Source organism: Antechinus flavipes, chromosome 3, assembly GCF_016432865.1.
Source record: "Antechinus flavipes isolate AdamAnt ecotype Samford, QLD, Australia chromosome 3, AdamAnt_v2, whole genome shotgun sequence".
NCBI lineage: Eukaryota > Metazoa > Chordata > Mammalia > Dasyuromorphia > Dasyuridae > Antechinus > Antechinus flavipes.
The window spans coordinates 473,776,671-473,798,274 of record NC_067400.1 but is presented as its reverse complement, the minus strand read 5'-3'; the positions used below and the strand labels follow the sequence as shown (position 1 = coordinate 473,798,274).

The following is a 21,604-nucleotide window of genomic DNA, read 5'->3' as shown; positions in this document are numbered from 1 at the left end:
ATAAAACACTAGGAAGAATTGTTCAATTCTCTACATTTTTCCAAGAAACTGAGGCACAGCATCTTGCAAAATGCTTTTACATAGAATATGTTCAATAAATGTTTCTTCAAGCAAAGTCCTTCCTTTTTAGAGAGAAAGGTTAGGAACAATGCTTTTATTTCACTATTCACTACTTAACTGTTTAGCCAAAGAGGTGAGAAATATATGGTTAAATAACAATAAAAAAGTTTACTCCATAAAACATTAATAATATATTTTAATGAAAAAATTTTAACCTCATGTTTCTATCCAAAGACACTCAAAACCAGTGTTTCCCTGCCTTTTTTTGCCCAACTGCACCTCAATTTTGGACCTCAATAAGGACCAGTTTGGAGAAATTTTTTTCTTTTTGCATTTTAAAACTTTTTTTTAAAGATTAAACAATCAGGCTAGCAAAAAAGTACTCAATACATAACTCTTCTTATATCAAACAAGCTAGTATTTCGGTACAATGTTACTATACAGAATATATACAGTACATGTAGGATCACAAAGCAAACACTACAGGCTCAGAACAGATTTGAAAAAACATGATATTCACATTGATTACAATAACTCTAAAAATGATTGTAACGTTTAAACGGCACTTAGTTTACAAAAAGTCACAAAAATATATATATATGTATATATACACATATATAGCCACCAAGAACTATGGTTCCTGAAAAATACTAATAGCCAGATACTAGTATATAAAATGTGAATTTTTAAACATTGTACACATTAAAGAAACAAAAGCAAAACAAAAGCCATTTCTGTTGTTAAAAGTTAAACATGCCAAGTAATTTAACTGTGGCCACTGTCACCAAAAGAAGCTATATTTGAATGAGATGACAATCAGATATAAAGCTGGTGATTGGGGACTGGCACAGTTAAAAGTTTTACTGTTGTTATGAGCAGGAGAAGGGGGTAAAAAAGTGGGAGAAAAAACAACAGCCGCCACCCACATAATTTAATTCACATTTTCCCTCCAGCAATATCCTATCTTAAGAGTTTTACAAACTGTCAGTGCCCAGAAAGTCACAAAATGTTGGGGTTAAGAAAATCACCCCTAAATTTCCTTGTTTCCAGAGATATAGGCAAAATATTAAAGCATGCATCAGTTAAACAAAACAGTTAGTATACTGGAAGACAGTGGAGTATAGTTTTCATCTAGTATTTGTTTTTTGTTGTTTTTTTTTTAGTTGTTTGTTTTGGTGGGGCCAGACTTAGAGCTAACAAGTAAAGTTGTTTACTCAGTGTAAAACACTGAGCTATTTACTATGGCAGCAAATATGAAATTATTTAAAAAAAAAAAAGTAGTTTTATAAAAAAATCTAGTTCTTGCATTAAAATGATGTATCATTTCCTTCATGTGTCTCTTTAAGGGTAATTGCTTTTCATAATGTTTTGTATTAACCACCACCATTTTCTTATATGATAGTCGGGTTATGGCCTTTGACCTCAATTTGACTATCTTTTTATGTTGCTATAGAGAAAGACAATTAGGAAGTCTTGGAAAGTTCATTTTATTCTAAAAAAAGAATTTTAAAAAAAAGGGGTCCATTCTAAAAGTATCTTTCACAAATATATATATTTAAATATTAAAATACTAGGACTTTTATAAAATGGCTTTTGAAAAGATGGTATATGTGCAACTGAGACATATACTATCCTCCAAGTTGGATATAAGGTGCCACAAAGATGCCCTAAAAAGAGGCAGGCAATATCTGATGCACCACGAGGCACCAGAAACAAGAGAAATTAAAAGTCTTGGAAACTTAGATCAAAACCAAGTTTTGGGGGTCCTTAGGGTTTTGTTTTGTTTTAAGTTTAAAACAATGTTTTAAAATATCTTGTAATGTAAGCATTGGAAGCCATTACTTGTTAGGAAAAAAAAAGAACAAAGTTCGTGGTTTTAATCCTTCCAAATACCTGATGTGAACCATTCATATCAGACACCTGAAAGTTGAAAAGCAGTGCAATTTTCAAAATCTTGCTATTCTCTCAGTGTGAGAGACTTTAAGATAGCATTTATCAACACGAGAATTAAATTGACAATCAGAACAAGCCGCTTAAGGAAAAATAGCATTTATAATTTAACAAGAGATTTTTTTGCGATAAGTAGTATCTGCTCCTAGGGAGCCTAGAGACAGACTTCTCCTAAAATGAACAAAGTTTTTACTAATGCTAACACAGGAACTTAACGTACATCAAGAGGGAAATGATTAATGCTCCCTCAAAGCAGGGAAGAACCATCTTTCTCTCCCTCAGCAGATGTACTTTGGTATGTGAGCATTCATCCATGACATATTTAATTTGTCCAGAAACTGATTTTCAATTTATTTGGATACCGAAGCATGAAAGGAAAGAGTTTCCTTAAATTGTACCATCAAATTCAGCTATGGTTAGAAATTGGAGTATGTGTGTGTGTATGTGAGAGAGAGAAAGTGTGTGTTTGTAGAACCCAGAAATTTTAACAACCACAAAACTAAAATTTAAATGAACAAAGTGATGGTATATCCAAAGATCAGTTCAAATCAAGACTAAAGGCTTAATCAATAAATGCAATAAATTTAAAAGAGAGTGAGCAACTGAAGAATTTGTTTTAAATCAGGCACTTCAAAATTAAATAACTAAAATAGTATTTTCCTAAAGTTTGAATAAAAAATTACATTTGTAATCAGTTATCTGAAATTCTAAGCTCAAATCTTTAGCTCTCTGTAAACTATTATGTACACCTAGAACTTCATAGAACAATATTTGCTACAGAATAAAATTTGGTATAAAGTAGATCTATTTGCAACCTATAGAGAGGAGCGCTTAGCTATTTAGAGACATGAAATGAACTTTATAATGACAATTTAGAATTGTGTACCTCAGCAACATTATAAGGATAAATGCTAAGTGTCTATTACTACTTTTACAAACATGAAAATCTTATCTCGGGAGAATTTAGTGTGTAAGGTAGTAAAAGTTTTTCTCTTTTAAGACTCTCACTTTCATAAACAATTCTTTTAGTTTTTTCCCTATCACAAAAACTGCATTCATTATGATGTAATAAATTTGTCTAAGAGTTATCAGTTTATTACAAAATAGAAAAATGCAGTGCTTAGTTCAAGTGTAAAAAGGAACTGATAGGCTGAAGGTACAGTTTTCTTTTGAAAAAGAAAATAAGAACTATTAAAATACTCCCACAAACAGCTGAAGGCTCAAGTAAAATTTAGTTGTATTGAATGTAAAATGATACTCTCAACTGTCAGAAATGGTTCTTCAATGGTTCTGACATTGGTCCAATAAAAAGTTAATTCAGAATAATTTGTTTTATCTTGAATCTTTACTGTCTACTAAATATTAAAGGCTGACTAGGGGACTCCCTAAGAAAATAGAAGTAACAGTCATACTGTCCAACAATTCTGAAACCAAGAGAGGGGCAGGTATGGGCTAATAATGGCTCAATTTAATGTTTTTAAATTTGATAACTTAAGAAACCTACAGGACTATTCATTGCTCTATAAACTCCTCAAATTATATATTCAACAGTACCATTTTTGCAAGTGATTCCCAATTTTATTTTATAGTTTAAGGAAAGAAAACTAGTTCTCTTCTTATTCAAATAGCTATCAAAATCTAAAGTTTATATTTGAGTGCTTAAGTCAATAATAGTCATAGTCATTTTGGTACTTTGTTCTTTTTACATATCTACTTTATATTGCTAATATTCTCTCAAATTCATTATAATTATTTGAAAAAGTATTTAACTACACCCACGAGGTAGTCTCTGAAAATAAGCCAGAGATATCAATAACATTAACAACCCCCTAAATTCCTCTCAGTTAAAACACAAAAATTTTCAGTTAAAAGATAACCTTTATGTGCTGAATTATTACTGTGATTAAATTGTAAATGTAAATACTTTGGGGAAGGGGCTGTATTATAAAGACCAAAGTATTATAAAACAATCTTCAAAATGAAAACCAATAAACAAGATCCTTCTTGGTTACTGCACTAACTCTTAGGCCAATCAGATCTTAATATAGGCAAAGAAATAATTTAACCATAGCAGACTGAAAAAAGCTAAAAGAGTTTCTAAGGAGCTCCTCTAGTCAAGAATGCATATACTAGAAGAATTCAGCTCAGGATGTTTAGCTAAGCATTCTATTAAATTTAATCTATTGAAAAAATAATGTAGCAAGACAGCAGATGTTTGTTTGTTTTAAAGAATTAAAGGACACACGTATAACTATATTTACTGTAAACCAGAATTGAATTTGAAATATTTTTGTATAATACAAGTGTAAGACTGAATAAACTTTGGTTAACCACTCAAACATTTAATCTCAAGTCAACTTGCACTTTAGGGAAAAAAATACTGGATTAACCATATATCTTATATAAAATTCAAATTAAGGGCAATCCAACTCAATTTTTTTTTAAATTATGGGTCATCATAATATTTAATAACATTAAGACTCTCCACCTATGACCTATTATTAAAAAATTAAAACATAAAACACAGTAACAAAGGTACCAATTCTACCCTCCCAATATTTAGATGTCACTCTTTCCTGTATGATTTACAACTAAAATACAAGAACATTGGTGATGTTAAATGGCTATGGATAAGGATTAAAAGGATGACTAATACATAATGTTATGCATAATGGCATAGTAAACTTTTACCATTGCTAATGGAATTAAGAGACAATGTAGCTGTGATAGCTGGCACCACAGGGTTAGTTATGAGCACTTCTGCTCATTTCTAAACTATATTAGACTTATTTAGTAGCTGAAAGATTGAAAATAAAGGCTTTTCTTATATAAAATGCTTAGTTTAAAAAAAGGCAGTTTTTGATACATCCCTAAAACTTTAAGCCCTTTAAAACTTAACACTAAGTTCTTGGGGACATAAAAAGATTACTATATTAGATGACCTACATGAAAACATCTGATACTTAAATACTGTGATGGTAATTTCTGGGGGAAAACAAAATAAGTATAGGTATTTTCATCCATTTGTATTCTTTTTTAGAAATTAGTGATAAAGATTATTTTCAGGCCTTTAAAAAAAATTACAAATAAACATAATCAAATATTACCTGCAATAATTCTATAGTTTAATTTCCTAAAAACAAATCTGTAAGCCAAATATCCTTGTACTAAATGTACTTCAGTGAAATAAACTACTTCTTTCCTCAAAAACAAAGCATTTCATTTAATTGTTGTCATATAAAATATATGCTAAATACTTAGAAGAAGTTAGGGTTTTTTGTGGGGGGGATAGGGAAGCAATGAAGTACTAAGGAATTAGAAAAATTTTAAGAAATGGTTCTTAAAAATTTACACAATTTGGAAACCTGGACATCTGAAATTTCCATTTGTAGAAAGTACTCAATGTTGCTTATCTCACATTTAGAATATAGCTAGCCTGCCTTGAGAGCAACTACTGTGTAGAGCTCTTTATTCTTCAGTTCTCAGGACAGGAAGATAGGAGAAACTTGGATGGAATTACTTAATTCTACTTCTTCTTTCTACCCTCAATACTGCTTTTTTCCCTCTGTAGCTGTGGTTAGACATTAAATAAAAGGGAAGAGATACTAAAATGTCAAAAAGAAATGTAGAAAAGAATGTTTCATATTCTCTACAGATACTTTTATCTTGCTTTTTCCCATCCAAAGAAATAAGAACTCTACTAACTCCTTGATTTAAAAATTCTGTTTCATTTGTTATGAAACAGAAAAAACTAGGACAGCTTATTAAAAAGTTTATTTTCTTTACTATGGGTGCAAGCACTATTTCAAAAAGATCACAAACTGTTGCAAAAAATAACCCAGTCAGTAAATAAATGTGACTGGTGATATATACTATTTACTTATCTTCCTAAAAAGTTCACAGGTAAGCCCTATATTTGCAAAGAAAATTGGAAACAGTTTCATGGAAGCAAGGTATAGTGATGGGAGCAAGATTGGAAAGAGGAGGTAAGAACACTTTGAAGAAGGTTGAGTAAGTACCTTTATTCTAAGAAGAATCTGCATGAGTTAACTTTACCTATCTTTGTGTTTGCAAAAATTAGAAAATATGTGATGTTAAAATCCTTCAGAATAAACTAAGTTCTGACTGTTATAAAGGAATATAATTTATAATCTAACCTATAGCATTCTTACCTTCATAAAGAAAGCTATGAAAGAAAAACAACCCAAAATTTGATTAAATTTAGATAATTAAATTAGTCAATTTTTGAAATGGAAAATAGTCCATTGAAATTAGCATATTTGTTAAAAAAATAATTCTACAATTACTGCCCAGCACTTGACAACAATGCAAATATTTTGGGCTTTAATCAGGTATTGTTTTTGCATTTCCTTTTCATATTCCACCCAAGTGCTTTTATAATTTACTTTGGGTAACCATATAGAGAACTAAAGGATTACTTCAAATTCATAACCCATGGAATCAATATATATTTTCTTTGGAGGCTCAAGATCAATGATGCTTTAATGGCACTAGATCACTACAGAAGAACATAATCACTAGCATCACAGACGCTTCAAACTCTGACTCAGGGAGTCGAACACCATAGCAGCATGAGAAATACCCACTAATCTAAGGCTCTAATGTTACCGTTTATCCCTAATGGTACTTGTCAGATCTGTTGCAGATGACTTCATAAATATAAAGACCACCATAGTTCCAACTGAATCTTTTTTAAAGCTGGAAAGATGGAACCATGAACTTCTAACTTTATTGCTTTAACTATTTGTATAAGTTCTAGTAACTGCTGTCTTAAATAAACTTGGCAATAGTTTAAATTATTTTGGAAAAAGACAATTTATCACTGTCACATAGGCATTTTGTAAACAATCTCCTGTTGGGTTAAGAACTTGCCTCTACAGAGAATTCCTTATTTTATCCCAAACAAGAATAATGAAAATACCCCAACAGTACACATACATATATATAAACATAAAAGACTCCAATAGTTTTTCTTCAGTAAATTTGTTACTAGACGAATATTTGAAAAGTAAAATACAATGAAGATGGGGGCAAGAAGAAAACAGATTTGGACAATAAACCACCTATCTGAACATCAACAGTCATTGCTCAAGGTAAACATTTTCATCCAAAAAAATTATGGCATGAAGATGTATAGACTAGTTTCTGTAAGGACAGAATGTATAGTATTTTTCTTCCTTATATTCTCAATTTCTAAATGCACAGATGGACTAAAAAAAACAAAACAAAAAAACACAACACAACATTGTTTCTTGTATACCTCCACATATGCAAGAAATATATATTTGGAGGAGTGTTTCTATAATGTTGAAACATTGGATGAAGTACCATAAAAAAGGACACAGCTTCAAAAAAGGCAATTTTGTTAATTATCAGAAATATTTACCATAATAATTTGACAACAAAAACTTTACTGTAAACACTTCAAGAAAACAGTAGGCTTTACAAAATATTCTTCAAAGTCCTGAGTAGAGGGATAAATATCTACTTAGGACATTGGTATGTATGGTAATTTATTTCTGGCATCTTTTTTTTTGCATTTCAGTCAGATTAAAAATCTTCTGATTTCTTCTTTACTCAATGGCTTGCAGGTAAGAGACAACCACCATTATGCTAATGGTGGAAGAAGAAATTAGTTAAATGTTTCAGTTTTCCTTAAGTGTATCACAGCTTCTATTATGATTTCACATGATCTTATTGTACACTCAATATTAAGAGTGATCTGTTATGAAAAATGTGACACTTGTTGCAGTTTTCTGTTTAAAGCATAGCTAACAAAAGTAAAAAGGATTCCCTCCCCCCGCCACACACGCACACATACATACTTATACCCTCTGCTTTAAAAAATTAAATTAAAAATGTACAGGACCAAGCACAGGCACTTTCTAAAACAAAAAACAAAAACAAAAAAATGATGCCAAGCCATGAAATTATTCAATAGTAATAGAAGACAGCTCCAATTTTGGGGGGTCATCTCTAATTGTCTCAGTACTGGCACTGGTCTTTGGCTGCTCTGGCATTTCTTCCTCCTTTTCTGTCAGACCAAGAGACCCCAAGGGAAAAGTGCTTTCACAATTCTGAGTTGATGAGACCTGTGAAATGACAGGCATTTGGACAGATGAACTGCTTTCAAAATTGTGTTCTTCAAGCTCGTACTGAACAAGGGTCTCTTCCTGCTCCTGGTTTAAGTAGTCCGGTACTAGGAAATCACTAAATTAGGGGGTAAAGGACAAAACACAAAGTTACTTTTTAAAAGAAATAAAATACACTAAATATTGTAAAGTCCTTGCCCTAACAAATTAATTCTAACATTTCAAGGGAAGAAAATTTGACTTGTATGTAACATAGGTATTTAGGATTGCTTCTGAGTTAAATTAAAACACATCTTGGTTTATCATTTTCTCTAAAGTTTCTTATCACAATCACATCATACTTTTTGTCAGCTAAAAAAATGATCTTTAGGGTATTTCCACACTCAAGTAAAAGTTCATGAATATGTTAAGCTGGGAATATGAATTGCTATGTGAATTAAAAATAAAAAGTAAATGCTAGTAGGCATGCACATTGTGTAGAGATAATGAAAATATTATTGATGTTTTTGAGGGGAAGAGAGAGATGTTATATAAGTGGATATAAACACACCTGTAAATATTTAAAGGGGCTAAAGAATACTTTCAAAACTATGTTCACTTATTGGAAAAATAAAATCTACATAATTGGTATTTGTTATAATTACCACAGCCTTTTATTTTAGATGTAACTGGTAAAACCCAAGAGCACTACACCAACATATTCAATATCAAGATACCTAAATTATTTTCTTAAAAAAAAAAAAAAAATCGGCACAATTACTAAAGGCGAGTAAATCCTAATCACTATCTAACTAAAAGTGCTTAAGAATAGAATAGGCTTGCCATCTTTTAGCTAAATATCTGTATCTGAAAAAATACTATCCAAAATCCATTGAGAGATAGAAAAATATTTGCCTGATGGCAAATTAAGGGAGGAATGCCTAACTACATGAACACAAGATGAAGAATCAACCACTCTCTAAATGTTGATTTTTAAATTATCTGCAGAATATAGGGATTTTGGACATTGTTACTTAACAAAGAAGGCTTATAAAAAAGGTTTCTTCTGGTTATTAGTACTCAAATAGAAAATTAAGGAAACTGTTAAAAAAAAAAAAGTGAACACTACATTTTTAGTTTTTTTTTTTATTATTATTTTTTAAAAAGTGTCAATCATAAAAGACACTTATTCTAGTGAAGGATATGAAAACTTTCTAAATACTAACAGAGAAGTCAGTAAATATACTCTCATACTAAACAAAAGCAATGATGCTTTTATGCATGAATGATAAATTATTTTAAAGGAAGGTGTTATTTTCCAATTTATACAGATACCTAGCCTGGCAATTTAAAAACATTGTATTTATGGGAGTGTTTTAAAAATATTAACAGAGAAAGTCTATAGCTACCTTTTATCAAAATACAAAACTGATCCTATCACTACATCCATTTAAACAAATGTGTTCTTTTGAATGAAATGTCAATATCTATCTCAGTTTCTTACTTTTATGTAAAATACACACAAATCCAACTTCAAAGAGATACTAGACAATAAACTTAGGGGGCTAAATCTTTGTGTACACTTGAATTTAGGGTATTTTACTTACTAGAAAAATAAATAAATTGGACATCTTCAGATACTGAGATGAAAATATGAAAAAGGCAAATTCTCAAAAAAAAAAAAAAAAAAAAAGATTTTTCAATCAGATTCCAAGGCCAATTTTAAGCAATAATAATAGCAATAGTAATAATGGTAGTAACAGCAGCTAGCATTTGTATAGTGCTTTAAGGTTCACAAAGTACTTCACAAATATTATCCAATTTTATCCTCGTAACAATTAACCTTGGGAGGAAGATGCCATTTTACAGACGAAGTTGAGTCAAACAAAAGTTAAAAGACTTGGCTAGTCACAGTTGCTAAGTTACTAAGACAGGATTTGAACTTTGCTCTAATGCTCTATGTGCAGCACCATCTAACTTTTTGTATGCAAATTATCACATAAGGGATATATATATATATATATATATATATATATATAGTTTGCTTCAAAATCTTTAATTGCTTCAAATATATTATCAACTTTAGTTAACTAAGTCTATCATCAGGACCAAGTTAAGAAAAGTTCATTGTTAGTAAGCGTTAACTTTTTTCATGACTAGACATTTTTACATCAGATTATTGAGCAGTAATCAAAGAAAATACAATAGCCCAAACATTTATCCAATGTATAAATGATATCAAAAAGGAGGTTAGGTTTATAAAAAAGAAGCAGCATATTCATTTATTCTTTGAAATATGCCTAAATAGGCCTAATTGGTTCACATAATCAATTAGAATTTTCTAGCTTACAGAAAATTGTATACATAGTTAAAAATTCTGTAGCATAACAAAAATCAAGATATTTTAAAAACTCTTTAGTTTACCAATGAAAGGATAGTTAAAACCAGGCTTCTGTGCATTTTAAAAATAAAGAATGAGAAACATCTTTAAATAGCAAAAAGAGACCAATAATATTTGGGAAACAGGAACTTAAAATATACTAAGCAAATTTTACAGAGTATTTTGCTTTCAGGAAAAAAAGCAGCTTTGATAACATATAGAATACTATCAAGAAACAAAATACTTGTATAAATGTTAATGTGAAAGTTAAGAATGTTACAGTATTTATGAGCTCAGGACACAGGAATTTCAATAAGTACTTTAAAAAAGGGGGGGGCGGGGAGGGAGAGAGGAGAGAAAATTGTTCTTTCTAATAGGAGACCTAAGCAGAAAGATAAAAGAGGGGATTTTCACTGAAGTTGTTCAAATGAGTAAGAAAGGAAAAAAATGCCATTGATTTACTACAGTTTGCTTTAAACTTCCTCTAAAACAGACTCCACTTGATAAAAATATTCTCATAGAGCTTAAAACAAAAAAGAGATGGTATCCAAAGTACTTGAAATTATTCATTGTAGTTAAATATTTTATATGATTATATTTTAGTTCACTATGCAAGTAACATTATTATAAAATTACTGTTTTGTTAGCGTTATTTACTTTAACATTTTAAAGTGTTCTGATTGCTGTAAAAAAAATCTTAATAGTGAACATATAAAATGTATACAATTCAGAACAATTCAGAAGTGATCAGAGTATGGATAGTGGAGTGGGGGTTAAAGGTGAATGTGATTGTCGTTAGTTGGCAACCTGTTAAAAAGCACAGCAGGATGCCCTGAAAGTAGGAAGAGAGAGTTTAAGAAAAGCAGTTTCCCTAGTTAGATTTTTGTTGTGCACCTCACCTGCTCTGGAAGTAGTTTGCTAGCTCTGACGCTTCATGGTTCAGACTCCTCAGGTGAACGATTAAATTTCCAGAGTTGGTGAACATGGCGCCACAAGTTTTGCACTCGTAAATCCGAGGCTTGCGGATAATGTGCCGGGAAACCCGCATGTGGTGTTTATATTCCCCGAAGGAAGTGAAAGTGGCACTACATATCTGGCACCGGAAACAGCGTTTACCTTCATGCTTTAGGCGATGCATCTTTAGCGAGTAAGCCCGGGTGAACTTTTTCCCACAGCGATCACACTGAAATGGTTTAATGCCTGTAGAGAAGAAAGAATATATTGTTTTCCATGAAAGAAGAATCTTGAGAGGCCTAAATCAAAAAGATTTTAGTTTTATTGAAATGGACTTTTAAAACGCAATTTTGTTGCCATATGTAACTTGAAAACTTAATTGTGATTTATTATCAGTTAATATTTGATTTGTAAACCTGTTTTATATTAACAGTACATCCAGAGTCGCAAAAAAATTTCCTGGGTGAAAAGGAGACAGAATACTGATGCATGCCAGTTATTTCTGGTCGTGGTAAATAAAACCAAATGATTATTGCTGTAAGACTTTTAACAAGGTTAGATATGGTATATCATATAGTCATGTTCAAATTTTAAATTAATGACTTAAGGGATAAATGGCAAACTTTTTAAATTTGCAGGTAATACAAAGCTGGTAGGTAACTAATATAAAAGATTTTTAGAAACAAAATCCAAAAGTATTTTTCCAATACAGTATTGAGTCATATCTGTAAGATGACCTAAGATAAATGTAAAGTCCCCAATTTGATTTAAAAATTTCAATTATAGAATCACAGAGGAGGAAACTACCCAATAGTTCATGTAAAACAAAAAACAAGACTTGAGGGTCAATAATATATAACACACTTATGAAAATCCCTAGATTTATACTGTTTTCTTCACACAAACACACAAAAAAACCAATAACACAATGCACCCCCCACCCCCACCCCCCAAAAACCCTGTGTAAATATAGTGTCTATAAAACAAGGGGTATGATAATCCTGTCAAACTTTTGTTCTTGAACTGCATTCAGTTCTAATGCTATATTTTAAAAAGGAATGCACATGGTATGGGCATGCAAGGATGATGATGAGACTTTTAAAATATGCTATGCAAGATCTGAAAATACTTAGATTGGAGCAGAAGAAAAATCTTGAAAAATCCATGGGTTAGATCTACCATGGGTGGTAAAGGTGACTTGTCTTATAAAAGAGGGATTAACATTGATTTTGCTTGACTTTCAAAGAGAAAGCTATAGATAGTTTTGGGGGAGAAGCTTCAGAAAAGCAATTTTTTTTTCTCTAAAAAAGAAAAAACCTCCAAATGACCAGAGTTACTTAATGTTGAGAATTTGCTGTAATTAGGAAATAGTATGTTTGCCATCAATTGGAGATCTTTTTTAAAGAGATACTATCTAAAGTATAATGCTTCAGATATGAACTGTCCTGGATTATCTCTAGATCCCTGCCAGTGGTGGGATGTTGCTCACTAGAAAGTTTTCTATCAAGCCCAGAAAAACTTACCTTCTGTATATTCAAATACACATTGACTAGAATCTTGCATGCAAATTTTAAGAATCATAATTTAAAACATTACAGAGAAGGTAACATTACCTGAGTGGATAAGCATGTGCTGCTTAAGGTTCTGAATGCGAGTGAATCGGACTCCACAAGTTGGACACTGAAAAGGCCTATCTGGACCATTTGGACTTGGTCGTTCTGTGCTGCTGGTAGAAGGAGCAATGTAGAGTTGGTAGGGGTACTGAACATTTTCCAATCTAAAAAACAAACAAACAAACAAACAAAAAAAAAAACCAAGAACCACAAAAGGCATCTCTATATTTTAAGGCTAGGCAAATATGTAACTGAATTATTATAAGTCAAATAAATTCTATATGATTTTTTAAAATTTATTTTCATGACTGATAGGTTAGAAAGTTAATTTTTGAAGCATTATGAAAAACAAAGTCCCCCTCTCCCCAAAAAACCAAACCTGCTCTAAATTAGGAATAAAGACATTTAGAATTACTAGTTAAACTTGTATCTAAAATGAGAGAACATAAAGGATTTGACACTTTCATTCCTTTAATTTTATAGATGTTTCTTAGATAAGCATTAGCATTTATTTAAAGTATTATACCTGATAACATTTAAATGCCACCATACAATTTAGCTAGATTTTTAATTATTTATGTATTTACATCTTGTTTGCTTCATTAGAATCTAAGTTTCTAGAGGGCAGGAAGATATTTTGTTTTTCCCATTGTATTTCTGGTGCTTAAAATAGTGCCAGGCAATGAGTAAGCACTTAATAAATGCTTCCTAAATTAATGAATGGCTATTTTAGCTGTTCAGTTCCTGTGTAATTTCCTGAGACACATAAAACAATACAATTTCAAAAAAGTTAATTCAATGTATAGTTTTGAAAATATCATTTCCAGAAATTAACATTTTTCTTATCAATTTTTTCCATAGAACAGAACATGACTAATTTTCTACATTAACTAATAAGATGTAACAAGAAGTTTTAATATTATATTTCAGGAACCACAGCCATGTTTAATTAAGAACTATCTCTTATGAAAAGAGAGAGCATTCTTTAAATATATTCTTGAGCTAAAATGGAAAAATTACTGTTCAACATGGATGAACAAACATTAGTAGCAGGTCTAACAAATAGAAGCATAAGAGATCATGGCATCCTAATATGTTTGAACTTACCGATCTTCATCATCTGCATGAGTATTGGTGCCAGAGGAGTTTTGGAGTGTTGTAACTTCAGCAACTCCTTCATCTATTGAGCCTGTAAAGAAGAAAAAGCGGATACCCATCAGATACTTAAAGAAAAATTCAGTGGATCACTTGAAAGTAATTTTTCTTGGTCTATAATAGGCTGTTATCTGAGGCCATAATTCAGTGAAATAGATGTTTATTAATGTCTACTAAGTGCAGGGTACTAAGTTAGCAACAACTGGCATTCTTATGGTACTTGAATACAGTGATAGACTCACTAAAATTTTTTGCAGTTAAACAATGAGACTGCTATGTTTATGAGTTATGTGTGTTTTTAAAAGTTGTTTACCTTTTCCCTAACTAAGCTAGTATTTCTTACTGCTGCCAGTATGTCTCCTCTAACAGTTCCCCCTTTGGCTTCTAATTTGCTACAGATTGAGAAAACAGAAAACCAAGATTACCAAAATTGTGTTTAAAACATGTACAAACAGGCTCTGATTGAGGGGCCAAAAGTTCTCCAATACAAGAAGTTCATGAACTTCAACTTAGAAAATGATATCTCAGTTCCTTATTCCTGGATTTGGGCTTTGTTCCAGTTAGTTGGGATCATCTGTTAAGTAATCCCTGAATAAAGTGCTATAATATTCAATTTTGCAAATGGGCAAAATTAACTAATATAAAGTTTTAGCTCACAAATTTCTTGGGCACTATCTTCAATTGTTTCTGTCCCTGGGAAGAAAATCAGGATAGGTTTATACTCAATAGCAGCAGCTACCATTTCATAATTAGCAAATGATTTAATAAATTATCTTATTTAACTCTCAAAATAGCCCACGAGGTATTGTATGCATTTTACAATTAAGGAAACTAAGGCTCAGCAATATGAAGGTATCTGCCCATGATTATATGTAATTATTAAATGTCAGCGATGGGATCTGAACCTGTCTTCTCCAATGGCTTCTACTTAATCTTCAGATTGAATATTTTTACATGTCAAATTTGATGATATAGAATTCAAAAGATGTCAAATTTAATATATATATTTCCTGTTCTAAATCAGAGAAGACAGCTGTTTGGTTTTCAAAGTATATTTACAGGAAGCAAGGGAGAATAAAAAGTACCACGGATTGACACAGCATTATAATGAACTCCATAGATAATCCAAATTGTTGCATTGTAGTGGAATTTCAGATAATGAATACTTTGTTATAAATTACTTTTCCAATACCACAATTCTCATTACTAAACCTCTAATTATCTCTAATCTATGTGTTTTCAGTATTCAGACAACAAGGAACTGGATACAAAGGTGATTCCTAGCAATATTTCTCTAATGAGTTTTAACTGCTAAAATCTAATGGCCTCTGGGTCAGTCCTCCTTTTTTGATCACAAACTCCTTTCTGAATTGTCTTAATAGCTTATTTTCCTGGCTCTCTTCCTCTAGACTTAAACATGGCTTTTTAGTATACTTTGTTTAATCATGTTCATGACCATCCCTGTTTCAAGTTAAGTGCCCTAGTTCAGGACCTTATCACCACCCCAACTGAACCACCCCAAATTTTCCAATTATATTCTTGGTCTCAAGTGTATTCCCTGACTTTTTCAATCCTCTACAGTCATAGGAATTACGATCTCTAAAATATCTGAATATGCCCCTGACCTGTTCAAGAAGTTTTAATGTTTCCCAATTGCTTCTAGTGTAAAATATAAAATCCGCTGTTTGGTACTGATAATCCTTCTAGATTCAATTTATGATTTGTATTATTTTGTATTGAATCTTGTATTACTTTATTATTTCTCAAACATATTTTACAACCCAAACTTTTCTACTCGCTATTTTCTGTATATGGCATTCCTTTCTCCTGCTTTTTTTATCTTTGTTGTCACTAAGATCTGGAATGTTCTCCTTTTATACTTGTAGAATTTATGGCTTTCTTTAAAGAATTAATTCAAATGCCACATCCTAAAGGAGATCCTCCTTTCTGATCCCTAATTATTAGTGTTTACCTATTGTGCCCCTCCAAATCACTTTTAATTTTTTAAATATGTACTTATATATACATATTGTTTTCCTTGTCTTTTATCTCTAAGCATATAACATTATTTAATTAAAATGAATTGTTTTGAACATGAGAACAGAAATAAAAAATAAAGTGTCTCTCTCTTTCACCCCCCCCCCAAAAAAAAAAATCCCATCTTCTTTCTTCTTGGGTAAACACCTGGAAATCTTTGTTATGTTTAGTAGTTAAGTCATGGTTATGGGGGTTTTTGTGTATGTAATGGTGGTGGCAAGTAGTGTGAATGGGTAAGAAGAGAAAATGAATGTGGTATCACTTGTATTTACTCATATCTACCAATTCTGTTAATTTCAACAGAAACTTATGTTCTAAGTTGTAGTGAAATATAATGAAAAAACCCAACATTTCACACTATCATTTATAAAGATATACTCAATACTCAATTTTGTATGCTGACAATTAGAAAGAAATTCAAATTTGTTTGCTGTTAAAGAGTTTTCCTTCCTTCCTTAGCTGTCTCCTCCCCCCAACTAAAATGATCAAACCTAATTCACAGAATTTCCTATATCAGTCTAATGACTCTTTATGGTACAATTGATTGGGTACCCTATGATGGTTATACCATCAAAATGGAGAGACAATTTGTGAATAACAAGCTGTTAAGGATTTGAGAGAATTGTGGGGTTGTATGTCTGTCATATAAGGCAAGCCTATCTAAGTTTAAACATTCATCAACAGGAAGGAAAGTACCAGACTGTGAAAGATTGAACATCAGGCTGAATTTTGAATTTCATTTGATAGGCAAAAGGAAGTCATTAAATGATTTTTGAACAGGAAAAACATGATTAAGTTTTTATATAAGGAAAGTAAGGCAGTAGCGTAGAGGACAAATGGAACAAGTATTGAAATGATGACAGAGGTTAAGAATCCCAAATCACGTCACAATAAAGTAAGCAAGAGTGTGGGGGACAAGAAGTGACAAACATCTATATAATGCCTTCTATACGCCAAGTTCTGCACCAAGCAAACAAAATAAATAAATAATGTAATAAATATAAATAAATAAAATTTACAAATTTTTATCAATATTCCAGCTAGATAGACAGATCTCTCCCCCCCCCCCATTTCATAGATTAAGAAAGTGAGAGAAACAAAAATTAACCTTGCTCAGAGTTATTTATATATAGCTAGCAAGTGTCTGAGCCTAGATTTGAATTCAAGGTTCTTTACTCCAGGCCCACCACTATATCTACTGTGCCACTAGCTGCCTGTAAAAAAGACAGGAAAAGCCATTACTAGGTTTGTGACAAGACAAGTATATGAGTTCACCAATCATGGAGCTGTAGCTTGATTCAGATGTTCTGGAAAATAACTTAAAATTATATAAGATCAGACAGCAAATTGTCTTTAACCCAAAGACTCCACACTACTGGGATAATATCCCAAAGGAGATTATTGATAATTTAAAAAATCTTATGTACAAAAATATTCACAGTAGCATTATTTATAATAAAAAGCTGGAGGCAAAAATGTGTCCAAGAATTAATAGTTGAACAAACTCTGACTTAAAAAAGAAAATTATTGTATTTTAAGATGGGAACTATGAAGAACTGGAAAATATAAGGTAGACTTATTATAATGAAGTAAATTCAACAATGAAAATAAAAAATTATGGTCAAATACAATGGTCAATTTTGGTATCATACCATTAAAAATAGAGGACACATTCTTTGTATTAACAGCTGTATACTAACTAATGAGAATGTAATTTGTAAGGGAGGCTGTCTATTGTATCATAATAAAGGTCATTTAAAAAAAGATTCAACAAACATTAAGTATCAATTATATGCTCAAGGTAATGTGCTAAATCCTCAGTATAATGACAAAATTAAACTGTATACGTTTCAAAGGAACTTACAATTTAAATTTAGGTTGGTGAGAATGAGGACTCACTAGAGTAATAGTAGTGGGAACAGAGAAAAGTGAAAGAAGCATGAGAAATCTGAGACCAAATCAATTTGACTTTTTAAAGGGAAAGAGAAGAGTAAAAATTAACACCAGAATTCTGAATAAAAATATCTGGAAAATGATGTTTTTTTTTTGTTTTTTTTTTGGGGGGGGGCAGGCTGGGGGGAGGTCACAGAGCATCAGAAGCAACACAGGGCAAAATAGTCATAATGAACCTTTTAGTGGTTACCCATCATTTGGGTATGGTTTGAATGGTTGAACAAAATGTGGCCATTATAAATGAACAGAATGGAATACTACCAAGAAATAATCAATATTAACGGATTAAGGGAAGCATAGGAAATACTATATGAAGTGATTTGGAGTGAAGAAAGCAGAACAAGAATATATTCAATGACAAAAATAATGCAAATTGATAATAAGTACCAAAAATCACTTTGTAATTTGCAAAACATTTTTTAAAAATCTCATTTTATCCTAAACACCCTGAAAAGTAAATGCTATTGTTGCTATTCAGTAGTGTCTGATTCATCATTAACTCTTTAGCAAAGATACTGAAGTGGCTTGGCATTTCTTTCTTCAGCTCATTTGACCAATTTGAGTCAAACAGAAGTGATTTGCCCAGGGTCACACAGCTAGTAAATAGATTTGAACTTGGAAAAATGAATCTTCCTAAATCCAGCCCCAGTACTCTACAATTACCCTCAATTTACAAAGAAACTGAGGCTGAGAAAGATTGACTTGCACAGAGTCCCACTGTTAGTATCTGAGGCTAAATTTGAACTCAGGTTTTCCTGACTCCAAGTCTAAATCCTAAATGCAGCTGAACTTTGAATAAAGGCAACAGTCAATAATGATTTCAGATTGTAAAATTAAAGTCAGAGATGTGTGTGTAGAGGAAAGGGATAGGGTGGGAGGGATGACAGAAAGGGGAAATGGTGGTGGCTTTGTGAAATACATTATTTATAATATAAAAATGTCATTAAAAAACACAAACAATGAAAATAGTAGTGCCTCTGACATTTTAGAAAGTTGGGAGATGAGAGGTCCAACAGTTCAAACAAGAATCTTCTTTGCAGAAAAGGACCAATGTACAAAATATTTACACCAGCTCTTTTTTGGGAGAGCAAAGAATTGGAACTTGAGAAATTAAATCAGTTAGAGAATGGCCGAATAAATTGTAGTATGTAATTATGATGGAATAGTATTGTGCTATAAAAAATGATTAATAGGATGCTTTTAGAAACTTGGAAAGACTTCCAAGAGCTGGTGCAACATAAAATGTACTGTGTACAAAGTAATAGCAATATTGTAAGATGATCAACTGTAAATGACAACACAATGATCCAAGACAACTCTGAAGGGCTTAAAAGATGAAAAATGCTATCCATACCCAGATAAAGAACTTTTAAAAACATTTCTGCAACATGCTAGATAAGCAATTACCTACCCTGCTTGAAAGATGAAATACAATTGCCTACAGAAGACCATCCCACTTTGGGATTTAATATGGATTATTTCACTAATACCAAGCTTAAATTTGTCCCTTTATAACATCAACACATAATTTCTTGTTTTGCTCTTTCAGATAAAAAATAAGTTTAATCTCTCTTCCATGGAATATTTGATGACAATTCTCATTTTCTCACCTTTACATTGTGATTCATAACTTGTAGTCCACTAAAATCCCTAGATCTTTTTCAAAATGATAGTTTAGTGATATTTTCTATGCTTATGAAATGGACTTCTGAAAACCAAGTATTAAACATATTAAATTTATCTATAAAAAAAAATTAAATTTATCTAATCAGATTTAGCCTCTTAATTTGGTTTGTTGAGATCTTTGTAAATCCTGAATGTCAACCATCATGCTAGCTATCTCCCTAAGTTCTATATTATCAACAAATCTGACAAATATGACTTTTATATCTTTATCCAAGTCACCAATTAAAAAAAAAAAAAAGCTGATCAGTACAGGACAAAGGGTAGTTCATTGAGTCTCTTAAGAGACTTGGTCTGGACATCAGGTGAAAAATCTAGCCTAGAGATATGGTTATGGAAAGGGAGTGAGCAATTAATGTGTGCTGGATTAAACCGAGTCAACTATACCACAATGGAATATATGGAAGTAATGGAGATTGTCATAGGAGAGAGTGCAGATAGAGCGCCAAGGACATGGCTGGGATTCTTTTTAATGTTAAGTAATCAGGTAGAACTAGGAAGGGCCAAAGTATAATTACAGAAGTAAGAAGCATGTCTTGAAAATCATGGGAAGACAATGATTATCAACATTTAAAAGGTAGAGAGGTCAAATGAGCACTGAAAAAAAGACATCAAAATGGTGGGGAAATAAAGAGGTCACTGATGATGTTTCAATACTGCTTCTGACAAAATCATTACTGTTAATGAAACAAATGGAGATTAAAAGAATAGAAATCCTTGGGTAAATTCATAAAAAGGCTGTGATTTCAGCATATGAAATTCCCAATTTTGGGAACAACCTCTTCAAAGAAACACTAGAGCTAGTTTCAAATTTAAGAGTTGATAAATCTTTTAGAGTTGCCTGGGGCACACAAGAGATTTTGTGACTTGCCAAGCCAGGATTACCCTAGCTTGTTGAGTGTGAAAAGATGATATCTGATCCTAAGTCTTCCTTTCTCCAAGTCTTTTACTCTTTCCATTATGCCATCTTGAGCAGGTATTCTGAATCAAATTCTCAAGCAGCACATTAAAGGATGAGTGATACTGAAAATACCAGAAACCAAAATTAATGATGATTTCTTGGTCCTCATTTTCCATGAAATCTCTTAGTTTTTAAGACTGTTGGCCTCAAAAGTCTCTTTCAGACTTGTCATTCTTGGCATTCATTACATTACATTATTTTATTCTCCTTTCATTTTTCTGGCTCCCTCCTTTTTTTTTGTTCCTTTTGCCAATTTACTTTTCTGTCACTCAAATGTGAATGATAACTTAAGTTCAATTCTTTGTCTTTTCTTCTCTAAACTTTCTCCAGCTAACTATCATTATTATGCATATCCAATCACTAAGTTCTAGGAAATATTTTATAATATGCTATATATTTATTTTGTCCTTTCTAGTTATTATGCTCTTGTTTTAGTTCTTTTACCATCTTACAATTGTCCTAATTAGTTCTAAACAATGACGTCAGATTTCTTTCACATGTCATTCTGCTTCAAAGGGGCGCACACAGAAAAAATGGAGGGTAGGGAAGAGGAAGAGAAACAATTAAACTTCTCTACTGTTCTAGAAAAAAGTCCAAATTTCTAAGGTCCTCATATAGCCCCAACTTCTTTTAAGCATTACCCCACATTATTCCCCACAAAGAACTCTCTCCTTTGGTCAATCTGTTCTATTTATCCATATTTCTTTTTATTTACCACCCCTGTATTTTGAATTTAATGCTTATACTGTTAAATTTAGCCTTTCAC

The 21,604-nt window shown here is 31.6% G+C and overlaps 1 protein-coding gene across 5 annotated transcripts in view; it reads right to left on the bottom strand.

The window, feature by feature from the left end:
- Positions 1-238: 238 nt before the first annotated feature.
- The window catches only part of ZBTB44 (zinc finger and BTB domain containing 44), a 56,191-nt gene continuing 34,825 nt past the window's right edge, over positions 239-21,604 (bottom strand). For 2 of the 5 annotated variants that reach the window (XM_051986669.1, XM_051986665.1), the window contains 4 exons: positions 14,157-14,238; positions 13,050-13,213; positions 11,382-11,682; positions 239-8,241 (listed from right to left, as the gene is read on the bottom strand). In XM_051986669.1, coding sequence (XP_051842629.1) covers positions 7,962-8,241; positions 11,382-11,682; positions 13,050-13,065 — 597 coding nt within the window. In that variant the 5' untranslated portion in view covers positions 13,066-13,213; positions 14,157-14,238 and the 3' untranslated portion in view covers positions 239-7,961. The remainder of the gene's footprint in view (positions 8,242-11,381; positions 11,683-13,049; positions 13,214-14,156; positions 14,239-21,604) is intronic. The other 3 variants (XM_051986667.1, XM_051986666.1, XM_051986668.1) reach the window with 3 other exon arrangements.